Consider the following 20,869-nt stretch of genomic DNA (forward strand, 5'->3'; position numbering starts at 1 on the left):
AAATAGCTGTGCTCAGCTTCCAAAATCCTACTAGTGGCCGAAAATGTAAAGTGCTCTATCTCGGCCCCCAATGAAGATCCTTCAAAAAATTTTTTTGCTACTTTCATCATTTTTTAGTATAATATGTACAAAATATGTCAAAATAAGCAAAATCTGTGACTAGTGGTTACAAAATTTGAAAAAATCTGATGATTATAAATGGAATGCCCCACTGTACAATGTTAAAAAAGCATTTAAAATTTGCAAAATTTTAGAAAGAATTTTGACCACCAGTCCAGGCAAGGAACAATATGGAACAACAAAATTGGAGTGTGTTTATCAAAATATAAGTCCAACTTAACATCCCCCCCAAAAAAAATGTTTTTTTTTTCTTCGGCTACATGGGCAAATTTCTCCCCAAAATATACACCTCAAAATATATTTACAATCAAATTACTCCAAAACTACATGTTTTTCTTATATTCTGTTTGCAAATTTGGATTCCTCATCCCCCAAAACGGTATTCTACATATTTTCATCAACTTCCTAGCTTCAGTATAACAGATATTGGGGCATTTTTACTTTTTGGAGCTGAAATACTGCCACCATGCGGTTAAAATTGAAAATGGTGTAACTTTAAAACCCCTCGACCAATTTCGACAAAAAATTTTTTGTTGAGCTCAATGGGTTGCCATCTCTAACATATTTCAAAATCAACCAAATCGGAGAGTATGGGTGGCATTTCCTCTAATTTTGACCTGAAATATAATGGAATGACCCTAGACCTAAGCTAAGTTTATTTGATTTCATAGTATCACTTCATTGAAACATCGCATCTCCATGCAACAGTCCAGCAAAGGTCCGTAGTAGGATTTTATGCACATGGTTATGAACTTTAAATCAAATATAGTTATTACCGGTACTATCTGAAGCCTTTACAAATTGTTTCACCTAACGGATCATCAGAAGGTCTTATTCAAATAGAATACTTTTTCAAATTCAAATAGAATACTTATATCAAATACTTTTTGTAGTATTAATAGTTTTCATTGTTTTGATTATGAACTTTATATTCCTTTGAAGATCTTCAATTTAGAGTGCGTTAAATTTGTCATAAAGAGTAGTTCACTTGTTCAAATATTAAATTTTGTTGCGGTATGCAGTTTTGTTGCAGTGTTTTCGTGATGCAGAAAAGTACAGTATTCCTCACAGAAGTGGATTTCGCAAAACAGTGTTTCTTACAGTTCCCTCATATTTTTTATTATTATTTGGCAACTCTAATTTAAATTTCCGACCAAAGTTGCCAGTTCTGAAGTTTTGCTTTGGAGTTGCAGAAAAGTTTTAGCAGTCTCAGCTTTTTTTTGTTTCATTGCAAACCAAGTTTCATGAAATAAGTCCTAATTTGTTCCAAAATCTATTATTTGCGTATATTTTGCGCAAATTTATTATATTTTAGGCTTGTTTCATTTCTTGTCACGATTGGGTTAATTTTCAGCAGCAATTGGGGTGAAAATTTAAAAACATCTGGCAACTTTCTTACAAACTCCAGTAGCAACCTACCTAACAAAACTGAAAGGCACTGTTCAGTTTGTTTTTATTTCTGACCAGTGACCATCACAACAGCAAAAAAATATATGCCATACAAAGCAGAGGTCTAGAAAACAATAATAACAGGCTAAGAGCGGTGAGTTAAATTATGATGGTAGTTGATTGTAGAAAGAGAAGTTATTTATGTCAGTTGTATTAGTCAAATGTAGCTGATCGGTTGCAACCTTGTTCAATCAATCAATGTTTTGTTTGTCAGGAACATGTTTGAAATATGCAAATAATATACACAATACAGAAGTTACACAAGTTCCCATACCGACAGGGAGACAACGAGACGACCATACGGTCTACTAGTCAATTGCCACCCTACGGAAATGACGATTTTGCCATAATAAGCTTACAAGAGAAAAAATAAAGCGTTAAAACGTTCCCGCGCTTTAACATACGCACCAAAAAAAATGAAGAAGCGTATTTAAGATAACGTAGTTATGCTGTTATTTTTAGCTAGGTCCAAAACAAAAGCGCTTTCTTATCTACTTTTTAGCCTTTAACTTTTAAATATGATACTTGTTGTTGTTGAGCAAGTTGTTAGCTTTCAAGTTGCTGTTTTTTTGTTAATTAGCATATATTGGTTTTTGTAATTTGTTATTACTATGAATTGAGAGCAACGGTTGGCGTAATTAACCAAATGATATTGGTAAGTGCGTTAGTTCTGGGCAGCTTGACTTACCTTTTTAGCCGCACTTTGAATTGTCATTCTGAGTAAACAAGTCGAATAGTCCAGGTCTTGGCAAACAAAGTACAGTGATGAGCACCACCAATAGGCAGAAGTGGAAAAATTTCTCCAGCATAAATTGGCACAATGTTTGCAGAAGTAAAGAATTAATGTCAATATAGAAAACACAAAAATCCGATCTTGGTGTCTAGGCTATCTTATACAACATATAGCAATAAAGCCTGGTTAACTAACAAACAGGCTATTCAAGATGATTTATTAAGGCAAAAAAATCAATTAGAAAATATGAAGAAGGATGGTACCGAACGGTTTTTGTTGTCTTAGAATTTGAAATTCCGTGAAATTTCCTGCATTTCTGTTTTTAATGGTGCCCTGCAGTGATACACGTGAGTCACCTTAATTCAGATCTGTTTTTTTATCGGTCATTGACCGATTTTTTAGCAAGAGGTCCGAAAAAAATATAGTCAATTCGGTCAAAATGTTCGAAAAAATATATAATATATATAATAATAATATATGAGATGTTGTAAAACAGAGTGCTTATTCATCTTTCAATCACGTACAGTAAACAACTAATAAAGATAATAACAATATTAAGATTAACAGAGGTATCAACAGTGATACACACGCAAAAGTAAACAGCTATATAAGGTAAAAAGACACACAAAAACATTACCAAAATTTTTGTTATTGTACTAAAGCAATATTGGTATGCATCAACACTAGTGTTGGTACAGTAATAACAGTAGGCTACACAATCACAACAATATAATAAATAGTACACTACAGTATTAGATATTGGCAACAACAGTATAAATAGAAGGTAACATTAAAAATTTTGGAAACAAAACTTACTGTGGTAAGCTTACACAAAACACAAGTCAATTCTCTTCTCAGTCAATTCTCTTCTCAGATAAAACAATATAGTCAACATATATAATATGTACAGTTAAATCTCTTCTCAGATAAAACATGACAACGTTTCTCAGCGAAACTTGTTGTTGCTAGTCTGGAAGTGCAATTTTTGGTTTGTATCAACTACTTGAAAGGAATTATTTTCATTCGAAATTTTTCAAGTCTTTTCGGACAAATGTCCGAAAAGTCTCAACGAAAAAGATTCAGATCGTTGGAGCACCTGTGAATAAGCAGGCAAGACTTCATTGTTGCTCAGTGACTGTTTGTATTTAGAGACTTGGAATGTAAGAGGGCTGAATGAATCAGATATATGACTTTTTATTGACCTATCAAATTATGAGTTTAACACTTGCCCCTTGTGTTCGTGTTTTGGAATTCTTATTTAAAACCACATTGCAATAACTTACTAAGAAAGATTGACTTTATATTGACTTTGCTTCCCTAGTTATGACTTCTAATATATATTATATATATATACCTTAGTAATATTGCAAGCAAGGAAGTTATGGTATCTCATGTCTGTGTTATTTTTGGTTTATGTTAAATTTTTTCTTTTTCTTTGTACAGTATATACGTCAACATGTTTCTTTTGGTTATTGACCCAGTCTCTTTTCTTTATCCAAAAAGCAGTTCTATTAAAGTTGCAAGAGATAAACTAAATATGCTTTGGTTGATTGCTTTTTAGATGCAATGTTCCTGACATCTGGTTTTGCAAAATAAAATATATATTCTAATATGATTTTTTCTGTGACATGTATCATTTCTGTGATGTGACATGTAAACTTTGAGCTGCAATTTGTTTTCACAATGCAAATTTTTTTGCAATTAAATGTAAGAGACATAAAATTTCAATTTTGACCATTTTTAGTCAGTATCGTATTTTAACTACTCACATACGGTATCATATGTTTGAAACAATGATTTATAGGCCTATATACATACTATATATTTCTTGATAAAAATAAAAAATCTTCAAATTAGCCACTAGATAAGTGTTAGGCCCTACATGCTTTGCGACAAAGTCGGTTGGCAGTCTGACACATTTACTTTTGAAACATTTTATAAGCTATCTTCTTTTATTTTCGCACTTGATTCCAAGCATTGACTGCCTGTTGCATGAAAAGTTTCCAAGATTTTCTGTTGTTTGTTGTGTGTATTAGGTGTATATATGTTGGTTTTGGTTTGTTGGTTTAAGTAGGTTAATCTTTGTCATAAAAACTATCTAATTAGCATAAAAATTATTGTCTTTGTGTATTTACTTACAGTGTATTTTCATTCAAAATGTTAAGTTTTAACAGAAAACATTATCATGTTAAAAACTGCTATATTATACTTCAAGAAGATCCATGCATGTTATTGTTAAAGCCTTATAATATATTGTGCTTGCAGTGCATCATTAAAGCTTTTCTCAAACTTTCTCTATCTTGCATAGATGTCTAATTGTCTAGCGTTTGCTTATAAACAGACAGTTTGGCTTGTTCAGACAAAAAAAATTAACAAAATGGCTTAACTGTACGTTTCACCTAACTCAACTACTTTTCCTATTCTTGTTGAGTTCTTGAGTTGAGATGATTCTTCTGTAAAGGTATAGCCTACTTTAAAATTTAAAACACTATGGTGACTTGGTTTACTTAGGTGTACTATGTTTAGCCAGGGAAAAATTCAATGTTTAATTATTATGAACCATAAGGGGTAGTTTTGTTGAATGTGTCAGGATAAGTTTTATAACTTTTGAAAGTGTTCATTTGAATACGTATATAGTTAATATTTTTGTATCTTTCTCTTTAGAACCTTGTTTAAATTTTGATTGTTGACACTTGTATTTAACTTTATTAGTGCTGTGCTACACGACACAGTGCATCATAAGTGATGTTTTGACTCCTGCAACTGAAAGGTGATCTTACATGTTACATATCTCTTCCCAACTATTCAACTGATGAGACATGAAAAAGACAGTTGGACCTACTTCAGTTGCAAAAAAATGGAACAAATATTTTTACAGAAATCCAAAAGGAACAATAGATTCGGATTCCCAGTGGAAACAACAAGATGAACAAGTTAAAACAAACAAAGTTTACAAGATGGTCAATTTTTCTGGTGGTGGCTGGTTTATCAGAGAATATGACAAAGGAAACACGGATGAAGAAAAAAAACAAAATATTCTGGAGTATTTTGAAAGAGAGATAGAATCTGAGTGCTTATGTGCTGATGTAGAATTTGTGACTGAGCATGATTATCAAAAATGGCACAAAAAACAGAACACTGTTGCCAAAAAGCTAATGGATTACAAGGAAGTTCACACTCACAGGTTAAGGTTTAAGAATGCAAGTACTATATTTCATGGCAATACTGTCGAACAAGATGTGGAAAAAGGTTCTGTCATCAGTTTAGACACTATTGTATCTCCTTTTATTGAACATGAAATCAAATGGAAATTAGAGCATCGAGGAGCCATTGGAGAAACCCCAATTCATTTACTTTTTTTGAATGGAACTCCAAAACACATCAGAATAGCAGAAATTGTACTAAAAAAGTATCCGCAATTGGCAAGAGATGTCTACGAAGGTTATGAGTATTACGGAGAGTCATGTTTGCATTTTGCTATCATACAGAACAACTTGGAAGCTGTAGAGATTTTGCTTAAAACAAACGAAGTTGATGTACATGCACGCGCACGGGGCAAGTTTTTTATCCCGGTTGACATCAAAAGAGGCGATGTTAGGTTGCGCAAACAAAATTTTGAGGGGTTTGCTTATTATGGAGAATATCCCCTGTCATTTGCTGCGAGTGTTGGAAATCACTGGATATATGATGCGCTAATAAATGCTGGTTGCGACCCAAATAAAGTTGATAGATATGGTAACAATGTTCTTCATCTCACCGTAATTCATGATCAACCAGATATGTATTATTATGCTTTGAAGAATGCCAAGCAGCAACCTGACCCTAACGTATGCAATAATGACAAACTCACTCCATTGGCACTTGCAGCGAAACTTGGAAAAACTCGCATGTTCAAAAAGATTCTGGAAATTTCCTCTCATCATTATTGGTCATATAATACTGTGTCATGTTCAGCTTATCCATTAAAATCCCTTGATACAATTGGGCCAAACGGTGAAACAGATTGGAACTCTGCTTTAATGATGATTATTCGTGGAAGAAAAAAGCAGCATTTAGATCTTGTTTCAGACACTGTAGTCCACCAACTTCTTGATGAAAAATGGAAGAAATTTGGTCGTGATAAATTTATCCGTTTGTTGCTTGCTTTTATTCTCCACCTTTTGTGTCTGTCTGTTGCAGTATATTTACGACCATCTGTGCTGTCTGATCTGCGTTATGGTACTAGCGGCTATGACATTGCAAGGTATGTTTTTGAACTCCTTGTGATAGGCATTTGTTGTACTGTTGTCATGTTTTCTGTAAGGGAAATTCTACTTGAGTCATTGTCTGGTTTCAGGCAAAATTTAGCTTCCATACCTTCCCGGGTGCTCTATCTCATCGCAGTTGTTTTGCTCATTGTCTGTGTTCCAATTCGGTTTTTAGAACTGTACAATGTGGAAGAATGGTTGCTTGTTTTTGCAATCCCTGGGTTGTGGTCATACATGCTATTTTTTTTGCGAAACAGCTCGTTAACTGGTCCTTTTATTACAATGATTATCAAGATTTTTACAACTGACCTTGCAAGATTTAGTGTGATTTACATCATCATTTTGTTTACATCTGCTGTTGGCTTTTTTTACCAATACGAAGGCCAAGGAATTGATGCGTTTTTGACTGAAATTGGAACATTTATGACTTTGTTCCAAATGAGTCTTGGAGAATTTGATTATGAAACTATTTTACAAGGAAAGTATGAAGCAATATCAATTATAATGTTTATAGCTTTTATGATATTTGTCAACATTCTTCTTTTGAACATGCTGATTGCCATGATAACACGAACATTTGAAAAAATCACCAATCAATCTGAGAAAGTTTGGAGGCGCCAATGGGCTTCTATGGTTGTCACAATGGAAAGATCTCATGTTTTAGAATCAAAGATACAATTCCAAAGATCTTACGACATGAACATCAAGGCGACCCGTGCCACAAGGGAAGGTGATGCTATGGATACCGACAGAACCATGCCACTGGATGCTGCAGCAGACAATCGAGCTTTGATGGTTGTACAACACCAAAAACTATCCGAAACTGAACGAAGAAAAGTAACGCAAATGAAGTGGAAGACTGTAAGCAAAGATGCGGCAACAGCACGTACATCACAAAGTCCTGCTCCTCAACTGCAAATCAAAAGCCTGCTTGGCTTAAGCGATTTTATTCATGATGCCTCGCGCCAAGAAGAACCTGAGGATGAAGAACATAATGTTTATGAACGAGCTCCATCTCGTGGCTCTGACAGGTTGGACTATTCAGAAGATGAAAATGACATTGATGCTTAATTTTGTTAACGTTCTATATAGTCTGGCTGCCACCAATTTCTTTTCGGTTTGTATTTAGCACTAGGCCTACTACGTAAAATAATGAGAAAAAACTAAAGAATGCATTCGGATTATGTGTTTTGGTGTCTTCTTGTATCAGCTTTTTTTCATCGTTTATTTGTGGTAGCGTTGTGGTGCGGTATTTGTGGTGCGGTAGCGTTGTTTTCTTGGAACATTTACAATTATTGAGCACTTTTGTGTTATATTTACGCAAGATTGTATGACTTATTGTAATGGTTGTATTACTTGAATAAGCACCACAGTTGTAAATTTAGTTGTTGGAATTTTTAACAGCATACCGTTACTACTATGGAACATGTTAATGTGGTTATCCCTGACATGACGATACAAAAAAATATTATATTTTATGTACCGGTATACATGTACTTTAAAAATTCATGAATTTTAAGCTATGTTATCTATGCCTTTTTTCAATCAGGTTAGTTTGTATATGTTTTCAAGTTTATATTTCATTCACTGTTCATCATTCTATTGCACAACATGCTGATTGTTTCAAGGTAAACGTTTGACAGGCTTCATGAGGAATAAAACTGTGTGAATATATTGCAAGCAGTACACTGTATTATCTTATACCTTTTTTACTTTTTATTTCTTTTGAAATAATCATTGATTCCAATGAATGATTGCATTTCTTCATATTTATTGAAGAAAAATTTACAGGAATGTCTTGCACAGATTTCAATAAAACATTAATCTCAGCTCGGTTCAATCCTGTACAGAATCACCTGTATGTTTGCAACGTCAGGGTTAGGGATGGCAGTTCTTCAATCTTCATGCGTGGTTTTTCGTATTGGCGTTATCTGCAACTATTGTGAATGACTAATGTGTTTAGTTTGTCAATCAAGAAGCATGGACAAGCAATAAATTAACTTGTGGTACGGTATCACTTTTAAAGGTTGAGAAATCTAGATTGTTTTCGTTCTTTTTTCGTGTTGCACTATTTATGGGTCTTTTGTGAGTATTGAAAATTGTTATTTAATCAATTACTTTTTGCACTTAAATGTAAATATCTTGATACGCATTCAAAGCAAGATTTTATTCATATCCCATGTTTGCACTAAACTATGTTGGTCGATTGGTACAGTGCTTGTAATCTAGACCAGTCCAGGTTTTTACCAAAGTTTCTTTTCACATTGAATTTCAGTATAACTTACTTTTTTTTTGATTTTTTGCTTACATTGTTGATCAAAATATAGCACGTTTTATGTTAGTTGTCCTATTACTTAGCGGTATTATGATGTACTATTTCGTTGACTTGATCAGGTTATTAAGGTGATGGCATATAGTTTTGCTTCGTTCCCTTCAAATCACCGATTTTTAAATAGTTACTTTCATGCAGTTAGTCCTTAACCTAATTTGTTTCGTTAGCCTAGTCACTGTCTGTGCCATCTTGCATATTCGCACAGCTTTTGTAGCTTTTGCACTTTTAGTTTTTGAACTTTGATTTTTATTTGTATTGAAGATTGATTTGTGATCTGCAATTTTTAGAGAAATGGAAAGGGAAAAATGGTGTGTGTTAATAGTCTTGGTGTTTCAAAGTTCATCCCATGTTTTGGCGTTACGTTATACCCGCACTGCAGGATCATCACAACAACGTTATTACTCCAGCACAGTTGTGCTTCTGTCTGAAGCGTTGAAGATCCTCTCCTGCATCATTATTATTCTTTTCCAGTCAAGTAAGTACCGGTACTTGAAACGTTGAAAAGTTAGCTACTTGTTATCAATTTCCCTTTAGCCAACCTACACAGACCGTCACAAATTTTGATTTTCTTTTATTGACAATCTATGCACAGTAAGCGAGAGCCCAGTGAGCAATTTTGTCCTCTATTATAACGCACATTCAACGTGTGCATACGTTGAATCAACGTCAAAAAGGTTGGCTTGCTGACTGTGTGTAGATTAATTATTAGTATATATATAACAATTGGGTTAAACAAAGACGATGGATTGTTAAATGATTTCATAACTCTAACTTCAGCTATTTATCCATAATCTGTTTTATGGAATTCTTTTAGGCTTCAGTTATACGAAGTTCATCAGTACAATATCTGATGGTGTACTGGGCAACCCAACCGACACAATGAAAATGATGGTACCAGCAGCTGTTTACGCTGTCCAAAACAACCTTTTGTTTGTGGCGCTAAGTTACTTGGACGCAGGGACATACCAGGTAAGTGTGTCTTTATTGACTATCTACTTGGGTTAGCTTTCATACTTTCTTTGATGTTACATTTAGCTGTGCAGAGACACGTTAATGCCCAATGTTTTGTTTTTCTAAATCTCAAACGTAGTTGCGATTTAGTCCAATTTTGGTCTGGTGGTAAGTATTTGGAATATTGGTAGGCTATGTACAGTAGACTGGAAGGACTGTATTATAATTAGTGCACAGCTGCACGCACTTTACTGTGAGTCGGATAGCTATACATTACAGGAAGAGTGACATATTTTCCCAGTATTATTTGCAAAAGATGCCTTGCTTCGCAACACGTTTGATGACTGATTTTAAATATTTTCCCACTTTGCCAGTCCTGGTGTAACTAACTTCGTGTCAAATTGCCACTTTGTATCCGGTTATTGCTTGTTAGGAATTGCAAATTGTAACATAGGCCTATCCTTCAAACTAAATGGTTTTAAGTTGCCTCTCGACAAAATAGCAGCAGGAAACATTTGTGCCCTTTTTATGTCATATGCAGGCTTACTTCCGATGGTTGTAGATACAGATTCTATGGACCGGAAGGCAAGGAATCCAATCTTCGTGTCTATCTTCAGGCAAGCCTTTAAGTGCCTTGCTAAAGACCCAGCGAGAAGCTCTTAAGCGGTGTCGAACCGGCGCTCATTCGACAATTGAGACAAGGTTACTACTGTGAAGCCGGCATTTTATACCTGATTGCATTTAACACTGGCTTTGAATCATCATCATTTTCAGCCAGTGGTGGCCCATTGCACTTTTCTTGCCAAAACAGTCGATGGTGTCTTTTTATACTGGTCATTTGTTTTTTGTACCTCGATTCAATGTCAGTTGAAATGGCCGATTCATAAAGAACATGGTAACTTGATCATGCACCTATCCCCCCAGGTTACATACCAACTGAAGATCTTGACAACAGCGATATTCTCCGTAGTGTTGTTGAAGCGAACTCTGTCGTCGCAACAGTGGATCGCGCTGCTTTTGTTAACAATTGGTGTGGCGCTTGTTCAGGTATTGTGACGCTCACTTCTTATTGTTTACTGATAAAGAACACGTCTTTCATCTAATCCGATCTAATTTCATGTTCAATGTTGTTAGGCTACATTGTTGCTGTCCATTCTGAATGGAATCTACGTAGACTTCGCTTGAAAACTAAACGTAAAAGAAACATTTAATGTCTCTTTGCGTATGATTTTAAGAATTTGAAACATTTGTGAGTACATGGTGCGGATCTATTATCAACATCGCATTTTGGGGTTTCATGGGTTTGTTGGCATATTATGCCCTTTGCTTGTAACATGTCTTACTTTTGCATCGTTTCATCATAAAGTGACATTCAAATGAATTAAAACAGGGGTTTAATTCATTAATTCATGAACAGTTGCGGCTGCTGTGAGACTAATAAACATCACTGAATTTTACCATCAGTTTCATCTGGCAACACTTGTTTACTTTCTTTGTTTTACTTTTAGATTTATTAATGTTAATATTTTAAAATTTGCGCAATGGCTACCCCTGCTAAAAGAAGGAAGCATGATGAAAGTTATCTTAAGCTTGGCTTTACATATCTACATGACAAAAGAGTGTACGAGCTGGTTACTGTATAAACAATTTTTTTAATTTAAATAACGTTTCTTAATTTTTTCAAAAGGTTGAAAAAAATAGGGGGTTATTGATTTTTCAAAATTTTCAAAGAGGCCACGGTGTAAAAAAGGTTGGGAACCCCTGATTTAAAATCATGATTTTGCTGGTGAGGCATGCACAATATTAAGCAATGATTTTCCAGTTTAAAGCCACCAGCCATTCGGTGCAGTAGTTTCAAACTGGGGGTATAGGATAGACCGTCGACCGTCAGGGCTTAAACTAAGTAGATTGTCGTATCTGCAATCACGATCTTACACAAAATACTGGTTCAGTTTGGAATGAATGAAAGGAAGTAATTGGTCTAACAACGCAACATGTCACCATTGTTCTCTCAGCTGCCTACCGGGGAAGCCAGCCTTTCATCAAAGAGCTCTTCCGCCAGCGACCAGATGATCGGTTTGTTTGTTGTAATATTATCGTCCGCTAGCAGTGGTTTTGCTGGGGTCTATTTCGAACTGCTACTGAAGAAATCAACGATGCCTTTCGGCGTTAGAAATCTACAAATGGGTGATGTTTCTCTCTATTGTGTGTCGGTTTCGAGCAAACGCTTGGTCAATTAATACAAAAAAAAAAACTTTTCTAGAAACAAAAATCGTGCTTCGGCGGAGATCGTGAAGATCAAATAGTCCTAAAGTTACAATTTCTCTAATAGATAATTTTCTTGTATTCTAAGACTAAAGATGAAAACATTCCCCCTTATCAAGTGTTTTTTGGATTGAGTTTGCACGTTTTTGTGTTGTTGGTACATACATGGACATAATACTTGTTTCTCAAACGCATGTATAGGTTAATTTCTTCTTTATCTGTGATTATGGTGAGCTGTGGCATTTTTGCTCAGTTACCATGGAAACAAGCGTCACCTAATTGTTACCTTGATGCAGCATTGTTCGCATTTTGCTTCTCCGCTCTTGCTTTATTCTGGAACGATGGTGATAACATCTCACAAGGGGGGTTCTTCCACGGTTACAACAGGGCAGTGCTGGCTGTCTTGCTATTGCAGGTGGGTTGCAAGGTTTCTTGTTAAAATAATCTCAAGCTTTGTTGAACCAATTTTGTTAGGCTAATGATTGGAGTGATAAAGAAATTTTTTTAATAAAACATTATTTACAAATGACCGGCGGTACCTTAACAGAAGAAGAGGGACATGGCACTTTGAGCTTGACAATCTTTCAATAGTTAAGCAAACGAGAAGTTTTCTTTTTGCTTTCTTTATTCTTTGTTTCTTTTCATTTTATCGTGTTTTGCACACTCGCGCCATGTGTGATGGTTCACACGAAGCGACTCATGTGTTGTTGTTCACATGAATCAACTCATGTGTGCCATTGTGTGGTGGTTCACATGAAGCGACTCATGTGTATTGTGTAGTGGTTTACTAAAGCGACTTATGTGCGGTGGTTCACATGAAGCAACTCATGTGTGGTGGTTTACATGAAACGACTCATGTGTAGTGGTTCACATGAAGCAACTCATGTGTGGTGGTTTACATGAAGCGACTCATGTGTAGTAGTGGTTCACATGAAGCAACTCATGTGTGCCTGTATGTTGGTTCACATGGAGCGGTTCATGTGTGGTGGTTCACATAAAGCGAGTCATGTGTGGTGGTTCACATGAAACGACTCACGTGTGGTGATTAAACATGAAGCGACTCATGTGTGGTGGTTCATATGAAACGGCGCTCTGCAAATTGAGTTTTCTACTTCAATTGCCAACTTACAGATTCATGAGCCTTTTGGAAAGAACTTATTCGATTTTCCGTCACTGTTGAATGCGGTAGTGGTTCGTTACAACTTCACTAGGGGGTCGCCTTTGCATGGTCCACCAAGGGATTGTAGATCATAGGGATACGATTTTGATTTATCCGCAACCGCAACATCAGAAGGGTTACGATTTTTTTATTTACAAAGTAACGTACTTTTTATGGGTTATATAAGAAGAGTGAAGTTGGTTTTAAAGTGATTAAGGTTTTTAGTTGAAAACAAGCCAGCAGCAAAGCGTAAAAAAATGTCAAATTGGCAATTGACCCTTCTAATGTTGGCAGAACAACGAAGTTGCGCGTCCCGTGATGTAGCTTACTGACTGTCCCTAGGTCCACCTCTCCCTGGTGAAGCATTGTTTTTGTCTTTGTTACTTTACCATAGAATGTCTTTGCGTTTCAGGCGTACGGCGGCTTGCTTGTAGCGTTTGCCATCCAACAAACCGACAACATCATCAAAAACTTTGCAATAGCATTATCGATTGTCTTGTCTACTTTCATTTCTTATTTCTTCCTGCAAGACTTGGAACCAACACTGTGAGTTTTGAGCATAAAATTAGTTAGAGTTGCGCATTTTTTATACCGGCAGTTATAATCGATTTATTGTTATAAGTATCTATCAGCAAAACGGCTGCAAATACTGACTCAGTGGGACACTGCGTACTTTTCTTTGAGTACTCAGAAAAAAGTGTGTAGTCCAGTGGTTCTTAACCAGGAGGCACATCCCCCAGGGGGGCTTCAACCGCTTCTCATGAGGGACGTGAGCTCTATAATGCTATTTAGTCTTTTTACATTGGTTTCAATGTCTTGCACTATTTTTTAAAGTTCACATTTTTTTGGAACTGGAAACAACTAGTTGGGATATGTGAAGATGGAGCTTTTGTTAGGCTTACTCTGCAACCTGGCTTAGTTATACGTGAAAAAGAATAAAATCGTTCTAATACTAAAAATATTCACTGCATTACTTATGGCGAAGCCTTAGCATCCAAACCTTTGACTCCAGATAACCAATCAAGAATGTCCTGAACTTAGTTATGAAAGTGCTAAATTTTTGTAAAGCTGGAGCTCTGTAGTCGTCTTTTCAATCGTCTGTGTGAGTGTAAAGACTTGCAACCTGATCGTGAAGCCTTGTTTTTCACAAAAACGGTTGTCCAAAGAAGCATGCTCATTGAAACTTTGCTTTGGAGTTGAGTTGAAAAAGGAAATCCAATGAGCTTCAGTAACTTGGGTGCTGCACTCGCAGATGATTAGTTTGAGTGGGCAATTCAAACAACAACTCATCTAAATGTCGAAAGCAAAAATCATGAAGTAGTTTCCAGATATAAATTAAAACCTGGAAAACCATAAAAAAGGGGTTTAAAAAGCCACAAAAAAGAGTTTTTGTCTTGAAGTCCCCACTGCTAAATAAGACTTCGAAAAACTGGAACTCGAGATCATCTTTTTATTAACTCACCTGCTCACTCTCAATTCAAGATAACATTATGTAACACAAAATTTGTCCTTGGGTTAAAACTATTATTTTCTGATTTAATATGGCGTAAATCAATAAAAATGAGCATTCATCAAGTTCAAATTTCAGTTTTGACTTAATGAGGTTCATTTATTGGATTTTCTGGCTAATTGTGCCTTTTTAATGCAATGGCTCCCACTATATCTTTTTAAATCAATATCAAGAAGTTATATCTAAGATTATTTATTGTTGTCTGTGTTGTCATTGTAAAATAATGACGATGAACGTTGTTTCAGAGATTCTTTAAATACATAAACAAGACAAAAACATGTATAGAATGCGATTTTAATTTAGGCTGCAAAGTGCAAACAAGATAGAAACCTAAAGGCCTGAATACCCTGCTACAGGTCACAGGCCTTTGGTCAAAATTATTACAGAGCAAACTTATACGTCGTCACTGAAAGCACTTACAACTTACAACATAACTACAATAAAATGTTTTTTTTTAGATTGGCGATGATATATCAGTTTTGTTTCACGTAAACGGTTCATATGTAGTCCTCCATCATACTTTCATTGTAGGCCAACTGGCCTTTATATAGCGTTCCTCAAAAACCTGGTATCTTGATCAAATCTTTCACCTTGTTTCTCTGAGGAGTCGCCCTTTTTATCTTTGAATATTGATCAAGGTGAGCATACATAATGCGTGGAGTTTCAGTGACATCCTGCATCCCATATTCTAATACGCATCCCTGAGTTGATCAAAAAGCACCCTTTAGTTCTCTGTCTTGTGATTGCTCAAAAATCTGTTAACTACAGACATGAAACAGGTCCAAGCTGTTTGTTAAACTTCAGACAGCATCTCGATCAGGAAAATAAATGGAGTTTGTCAGTCGCTTCACTTCAGATCACGTAAATACTCCAGCTTTGGTTTTTGCATCTTGCAGTTTTTAAAACAGCTCTTTAATTGCTTGAATGCTCCAACTTCTGTAGAGTTGTTTAAAACCTAGTTTTATGTGGAGAGAATCCATCAGTATTTTTGTTGCATCTACCAGAGGTTGTTGTTTTACATTATAAGGTCCAATCTCATAGCTGATTCTTGGAGGCCAATTCCTCTGCTTGTAGTGAAAAGCTGTGTTTCTGCTATCCCAGAGACAAAGACAGTATTGAAACTTGATAAAACCACCCTGAAGCGCCATTAAGAAGGCCACTATCTTGAAATCACCATCAACCTCTCAATTGTAGAGGTCTTACTTCAATGCACTCATCACGATTTTGATGTTTTAATATTCTTCCTTCATATAAACTGAGTAAGCCGGAAGAATGGAGGGACTCTTGTCTGCGTTACTCAACAATACAGCTGTGGGAGTTCTAGATGAGCTGTCGGTGAAGAGCTTCCACTCAAGGATTGCAGGAAATGCCTATTTAGCCTGAAAAGGTTTTTTTATATCATGACAGTAGCATAAACTGTCTTTAAATGTGTAGAACACTGAAAAACTTCTTTGTGAAATAAGTTGAACACTGTCATCCAATAAGTCCCATTGCTCTATTGTAGAAATGAGTAGCTCAGCATTGAACTTTGTCAATGACAATTTTCCGACACTATCGTTTATATCTTTTTTTTTTTACGGTGGTAAGGGCGCTTTTCACCTGTAACTCGGAGATGAAGACAAGACAAACACACCGTGTAGGGTTGCATCTCGCAAAGCAGTAAATGTGAATGAATTGCTCAAGTAAGGTATGCGACTGCAAAAATGATCAGCCGTTTTTGTTTCATCACAAAAGCAAAACCTTGCAAGGCTTTGTGTGCAAACAGAATCCAATTGTTACTTAATTATACCCATTATTAGGTAGCTATTGCTGGAAGCAGCTGACAGTAAATTTTCGACGTTATGTATATGCCTATTTTCATAAGAAATGAGAAAAAATTCAAACTAATCTGAGCAACACAAACCTGAAGTTATTGTGGTACAATAAAGATTTTTTGTATTTTTTTGGCAAAAGCAATCAGAAAATAGTAATTATTTCCCAAGGACAAACTTTTTTGTTTTGTTACACTGTGATAATCCAACACGAACAGTGCTCAGGTCCACATATCGTGCTACATTTTATACTGCAGTTGCCAGTTGCTGTGAATACCAAATACAGGGTGACAGTTGAAGATTTAGGCTAAGCTACGTTGCACAATTTCTGGAGTTACACCTCGCATCATTAAAAATGGATTTGTTGAGAAGAAATTTCAAGTACGGTTTCTCACAAACATGTACGTGATCGATGAATAGTTAAATACACAAAAACAAAATTTCTTGTGCTGTTATACTTGTTCAAAATTGGGGAGAGGAGGGGCGCAAAGCTTTTAAATATTCCCAAAGAGAGGCGTGTCGAAAATGTTAAAAACCACTGGTCCAAGACGTCTAAAAAACGCAATTCCCAATTTTTCAATTCAGAGTGATTTGGGTTTCTCACGCTTTTCGCTATGAGTTTAGAGCAAAATATCGTTTATTAGAGCATATGATCCAATAACCTCATATGACAAACCAGTTGCAGTTTTGATGCACGCAGTGAACTTTGCACCTGATATAAAAATTTCTCCTCATAATTTTGTGTGAGCTCCCCCACCCTTGTTCAAACTATGAGCTGAAAGCTCGTGTGTATCGCAGAGAGTCTGCTCCAGTCATCCTGGGTTAATTTCTTGCTATTAGATTCAACATCCAGTGGGATTTCACTTGTGGCTCGTGGGGCCAAAACCAATGATTTCTTTAAAACAAGTTTTTGTTTTCTTGCAGAATGTTCGGTGTTGGAACTTGCATTGTATTAGCTGCTATCTTTTTGTATGGAATGAAGCCCTTCTCCTCCCCTATAAAGAAACTGACGCTTGTGTTATCCGCGCTATGACGTCATCGTCACCGACTGCTGCGCTCCACTTGAATGTCATGCACTGACTGGCACACGTGGTCAGTAGATAAATGAGTTGTAGCGATCTTCATACCTCCATATGCAATAGAGAAAATAACGTGGTGTTTTATAGTCAACGAGAGATCAACCAGATTTTGCTGACAAGATTGCGAAAGGTGTTCGGTGTTTATTCTTTATCTGGTTTTTCCAGAAAAATTTTGTTAAAAAGTCGCGTTTTGAACTTTTGCTGTGCTCGATGGCTCGTTATAATAACAATATGCAAACCACCAAAGCTTATTTGTACGCAACTATTTACATCGATGTTTTGCTGTTTATATACTGTGTTAATTTATTCCTTGCCACGCTGTAAGTAGGTAATTATGTGTAGAATTTTGAAGCAATGTGCAATCATAGTCAGCCTATTCTCAATCAAAGAAGAACTTAGAAATGAGCCAACCTAACACCCCTTCGTGTGCTTTCTTTTACTAATCATTCAATACGCAATCATTAATGTCAACCTTTTGAACAACCTGCAATCCATAACGCCAAAGCGCAGTATATAGTTTTTAGGTAGAGATACAACCCTTGTTGTAATACTATGGACGTGTGGCAACTATCTATTTTAATACCATAATGAACCGGACTACCATACTAGATCAATAGTTTGCTATTGAGAAGTGTTACCCTACTGTATTGCCAAATTCTTCATCTATTTTCTCGCACGTTTTGTTTGTTTACTTTCTAATACAATTATAACAAATTTGTTATTTGTTTTTATACTGTATTGCCGTTAATAATAATTTAGGATGTTATTATTAAAGATAATAACGTAGCAATAGTTTTCCTGCCTGTTCATGCTTTGTGAATACTAGGTCAGCATTCAGACATTATTTGTACATGCTTGGACGTAAAACTTGCGCGTGTGTTTAAATTTACGCTTTTTCGAAAACCTTCGCCATTGTTCCTTAACTTAAACCCGTTTATCTTGTGCGCTTGTTGAATTGAATTCACATAGCCACGTCCTTATTTGCTGGTGCTTGTTCATTCGATGACGAGAGACTTCGTTGGAGCCTAGTTCTGATATACTGGCGTTTTCCAGACTCAAACTGCAAACAGCAAAATCCGTAATTTTTATATGGATTCAACGTCTGTTAACGTTGGGTCAGTGTAAAAATGACGAATTTTGCTGATTGGGATAGAGACGACATCATGTCGGTTTTAAGGCCTCGTCAGTGCAGTGAACGTATACTAGGCCTAGATAGAACACCTTATAGTACACCTCGAAACGAACCGTCTTGTTGAAGCGAGATGTGTGAATAAGTTACCTGTGGGAATACGGCTGCTCATTCAAATGTGTTAATTGTGATGTCATTGATGGTGATATAAAGTTCTGATGCTTTTCTGCTAATTGGTCCAATTTTATATCGCTAAGAAGCATTGTTCAAGTTTTTTGTTCATCGGAGGTCATTTTTATTGTTTTTAGCTTGTATGCTACAGTTGTCTATGAGTGATTAATAAAAACTACTGCAAGTGTTTCAAAACTTTTTCAATCTGTATCTTTGTGTGATTTATTGATGTTTGCTTTTGGCGCAATGCTACAGCAATGGCCAGACTTTATATGACAATTATTTGTAAAAGTATACGTGTGTTGCCATGCGCTAAACTTGGTAAAGTATCATTGCTTATATATAACATCATTAACATGGTGTGAATTAGAGGATCTAAATAATATCTAATTTGGGGGAGAGGCACCAGACTTTAAACGTAGCAAAAATTGTAAAAGGAAGCTCATCATCATCATTTAGTTCCTTCCTCTTCTTCTGGTCGAGGGTTGGAGACAATGAACCGGCAAGTTTCTCTGTTGTGAGATTTTTCTTTTGCAGTTTCTTAATCAAGTCCTCATCAGTCTTTAATATCATTAGTTCAAATTGTTGGTGTTCTGCCCCTATTTCGTTTTCTATTCCTTTTTCCTTCGAGAAAACCAACAATGTAAAAGTTGTGTTTAAGGAGGCTTGCCACCCGGAAAACTAATTTTGTCTTGTTTTGGTCGCTTTTTGTACGTACATTTTGTAGGCTGCTTGGTCAACTTCATCAGATTAAAAGTAGCCTTCGTGCTGTGAAAGGCCTATTTTTTTTTGTGAGGCATAAAAAGTTACAACTTTTATTTTTTTAAATTAGTTATGTTGAAAATATTCTTGCTGATAATATACCAGGGGTCCGCAAATAGTGGGTCGAGAGACCATTCACTGTGGGTCGCATAACAGTTTAAACTTAGCCTACTATAAACATAACTTGTTTGGTTGGTTGGTTTAGTTTTGAATGTTTATCCTCGGACTGGCAAAGCCTTGATAGGTTATTCTTGGTAGTTTTACATGCTTGTAGACTTGTATAGGCTTTTGACGCATGGCCGGTTGCCAAGATTGACAGAGTGAAGTTTCCGATTGTTGAAGTGATGTTGTCGGGGAATTATTCCATCCATTATATGTGCCGCTGAGTGGAGAGCAGTCCTTAGAGTGCGTTGCTCAAGCGCACACCCCGATAGTCGAACCAGTTCCGCTTGATCTTAAAGCTTTTTCGTTCACAAAGTCACGCGCTAACCAGCATTTATCGTGGCGGACTAGCTGATAGGTCCACCCGCTTATTAGGCTAAGCCCGATTTGATCGGTTTGGAATTCCTAAATGTAGCCTATAGGAGTGGCAGAGAATCGTTCCCTGCTCAAGAAACCCAAAATTGTCCGGTCCCAATGTGGGCTACTGTATTGATATTAAATTGCAAAGTAGGCTATTTTAGACCAAATTATATGTTTCTGAAACGTTAGGGCGCAAAGATTTAGAACGATTGTTTTTGGGTCGCGCCAACAAGTAGGCCTATTTGCGGACCCCTGATGTAGCCTAGCCCTAGGCTACTGTGATCAGGGCTTCCACTTTCAAATTTTCAATTTCCCTAAATTTAGTGTACAGTTTGCTTAAATTTCCCTAATAGTCTAAGCGTAAAACGTTTTGACCTGGAATAAATTGCGACCTTAACAAACTAGGTATCGTTGGAAAGCTTAACTCCTCTAGATTAAGATTTTCACTCTCCTCCAATCAGAGACCCTTGGCAAAAAAAGTTATGGCCGTTTTTGAAGCAACACCTTGCGCCGCTAGTGGCGAAACTGTATTTTTCCTTTTGCACAAGTTTTTAGGCTCATTTTTAACTTTTTTCCCTATGTGTATAAGAAAGAGACAACTCACATATGATAAAATATTATTTATATTT

The 20,869-nt window shown here is 36.1% G+C and overlaps 2 protein-coding genes across 2 annotated transcripts; both read left to right on the forward strand.

The window, feature by feature from the left end:
* Positions 1-5,069: 5,069 nt before the first annotated feature.
* On the forward strand, positions 5,070-7,639 carry LOC145770394 (transient receptor potential cation channel subfamily V member 5-like). The gene has a single exon (XM_082582028.1). It carries the CDS (start codon positions 5,122-5,124, stop codon positions 7,618-7,620), a length of 2,499 nt encoding a protein of 832 aa, XP_082438154.1. The 5' UTR covers positions 5,070-5,121; the 3' UTR covers positions 7,621-7,639.
* A 14-nt stretch (positions 7,640-7,653) lies between these two features.
* On the forward strand, positions 7,654-19,674 carry LOC145770395 (UDP-N-acetylglucosamine transporter-like). The gene is made up of 7 exons (XM_082582029.1): positions 7,654-9,356; positions 9,696-9,850; positions 10,757-10,879; positions 11,848-12,019; positions 12,394-12,512; positions 13,669-13,802; positions 17,502-19,674. The coding sequence occupies exons 1-7, from the start codon at positions 9,173-9,175 to the stop codon at positions 17,608-17,610; spliced, it is 996 nt and encodes a 331-aa protein (XP_082438155.1). The 5' UTR covers positions 7,654-9,172; the 3' UTR covers positions 17,611-19,674.
* Positions 19,675-20,869: the final 1,195 nt, after the last annotated feature.

Source organism: Aplidium turbinatum, chromosome 5, assembly GCF_918807975.1.
Source record: "Aplidium turbinatum chromosome 5, kaAplTurb1.1, whole genome shotgun sequence".
Classification (NCBI taxonomy): Eukaryota; Metazoa; Chordata; class Ascidiacea; order Aplousobranchia; family Polyclinidae; genus Aplidium; species Aplidium turbinatum.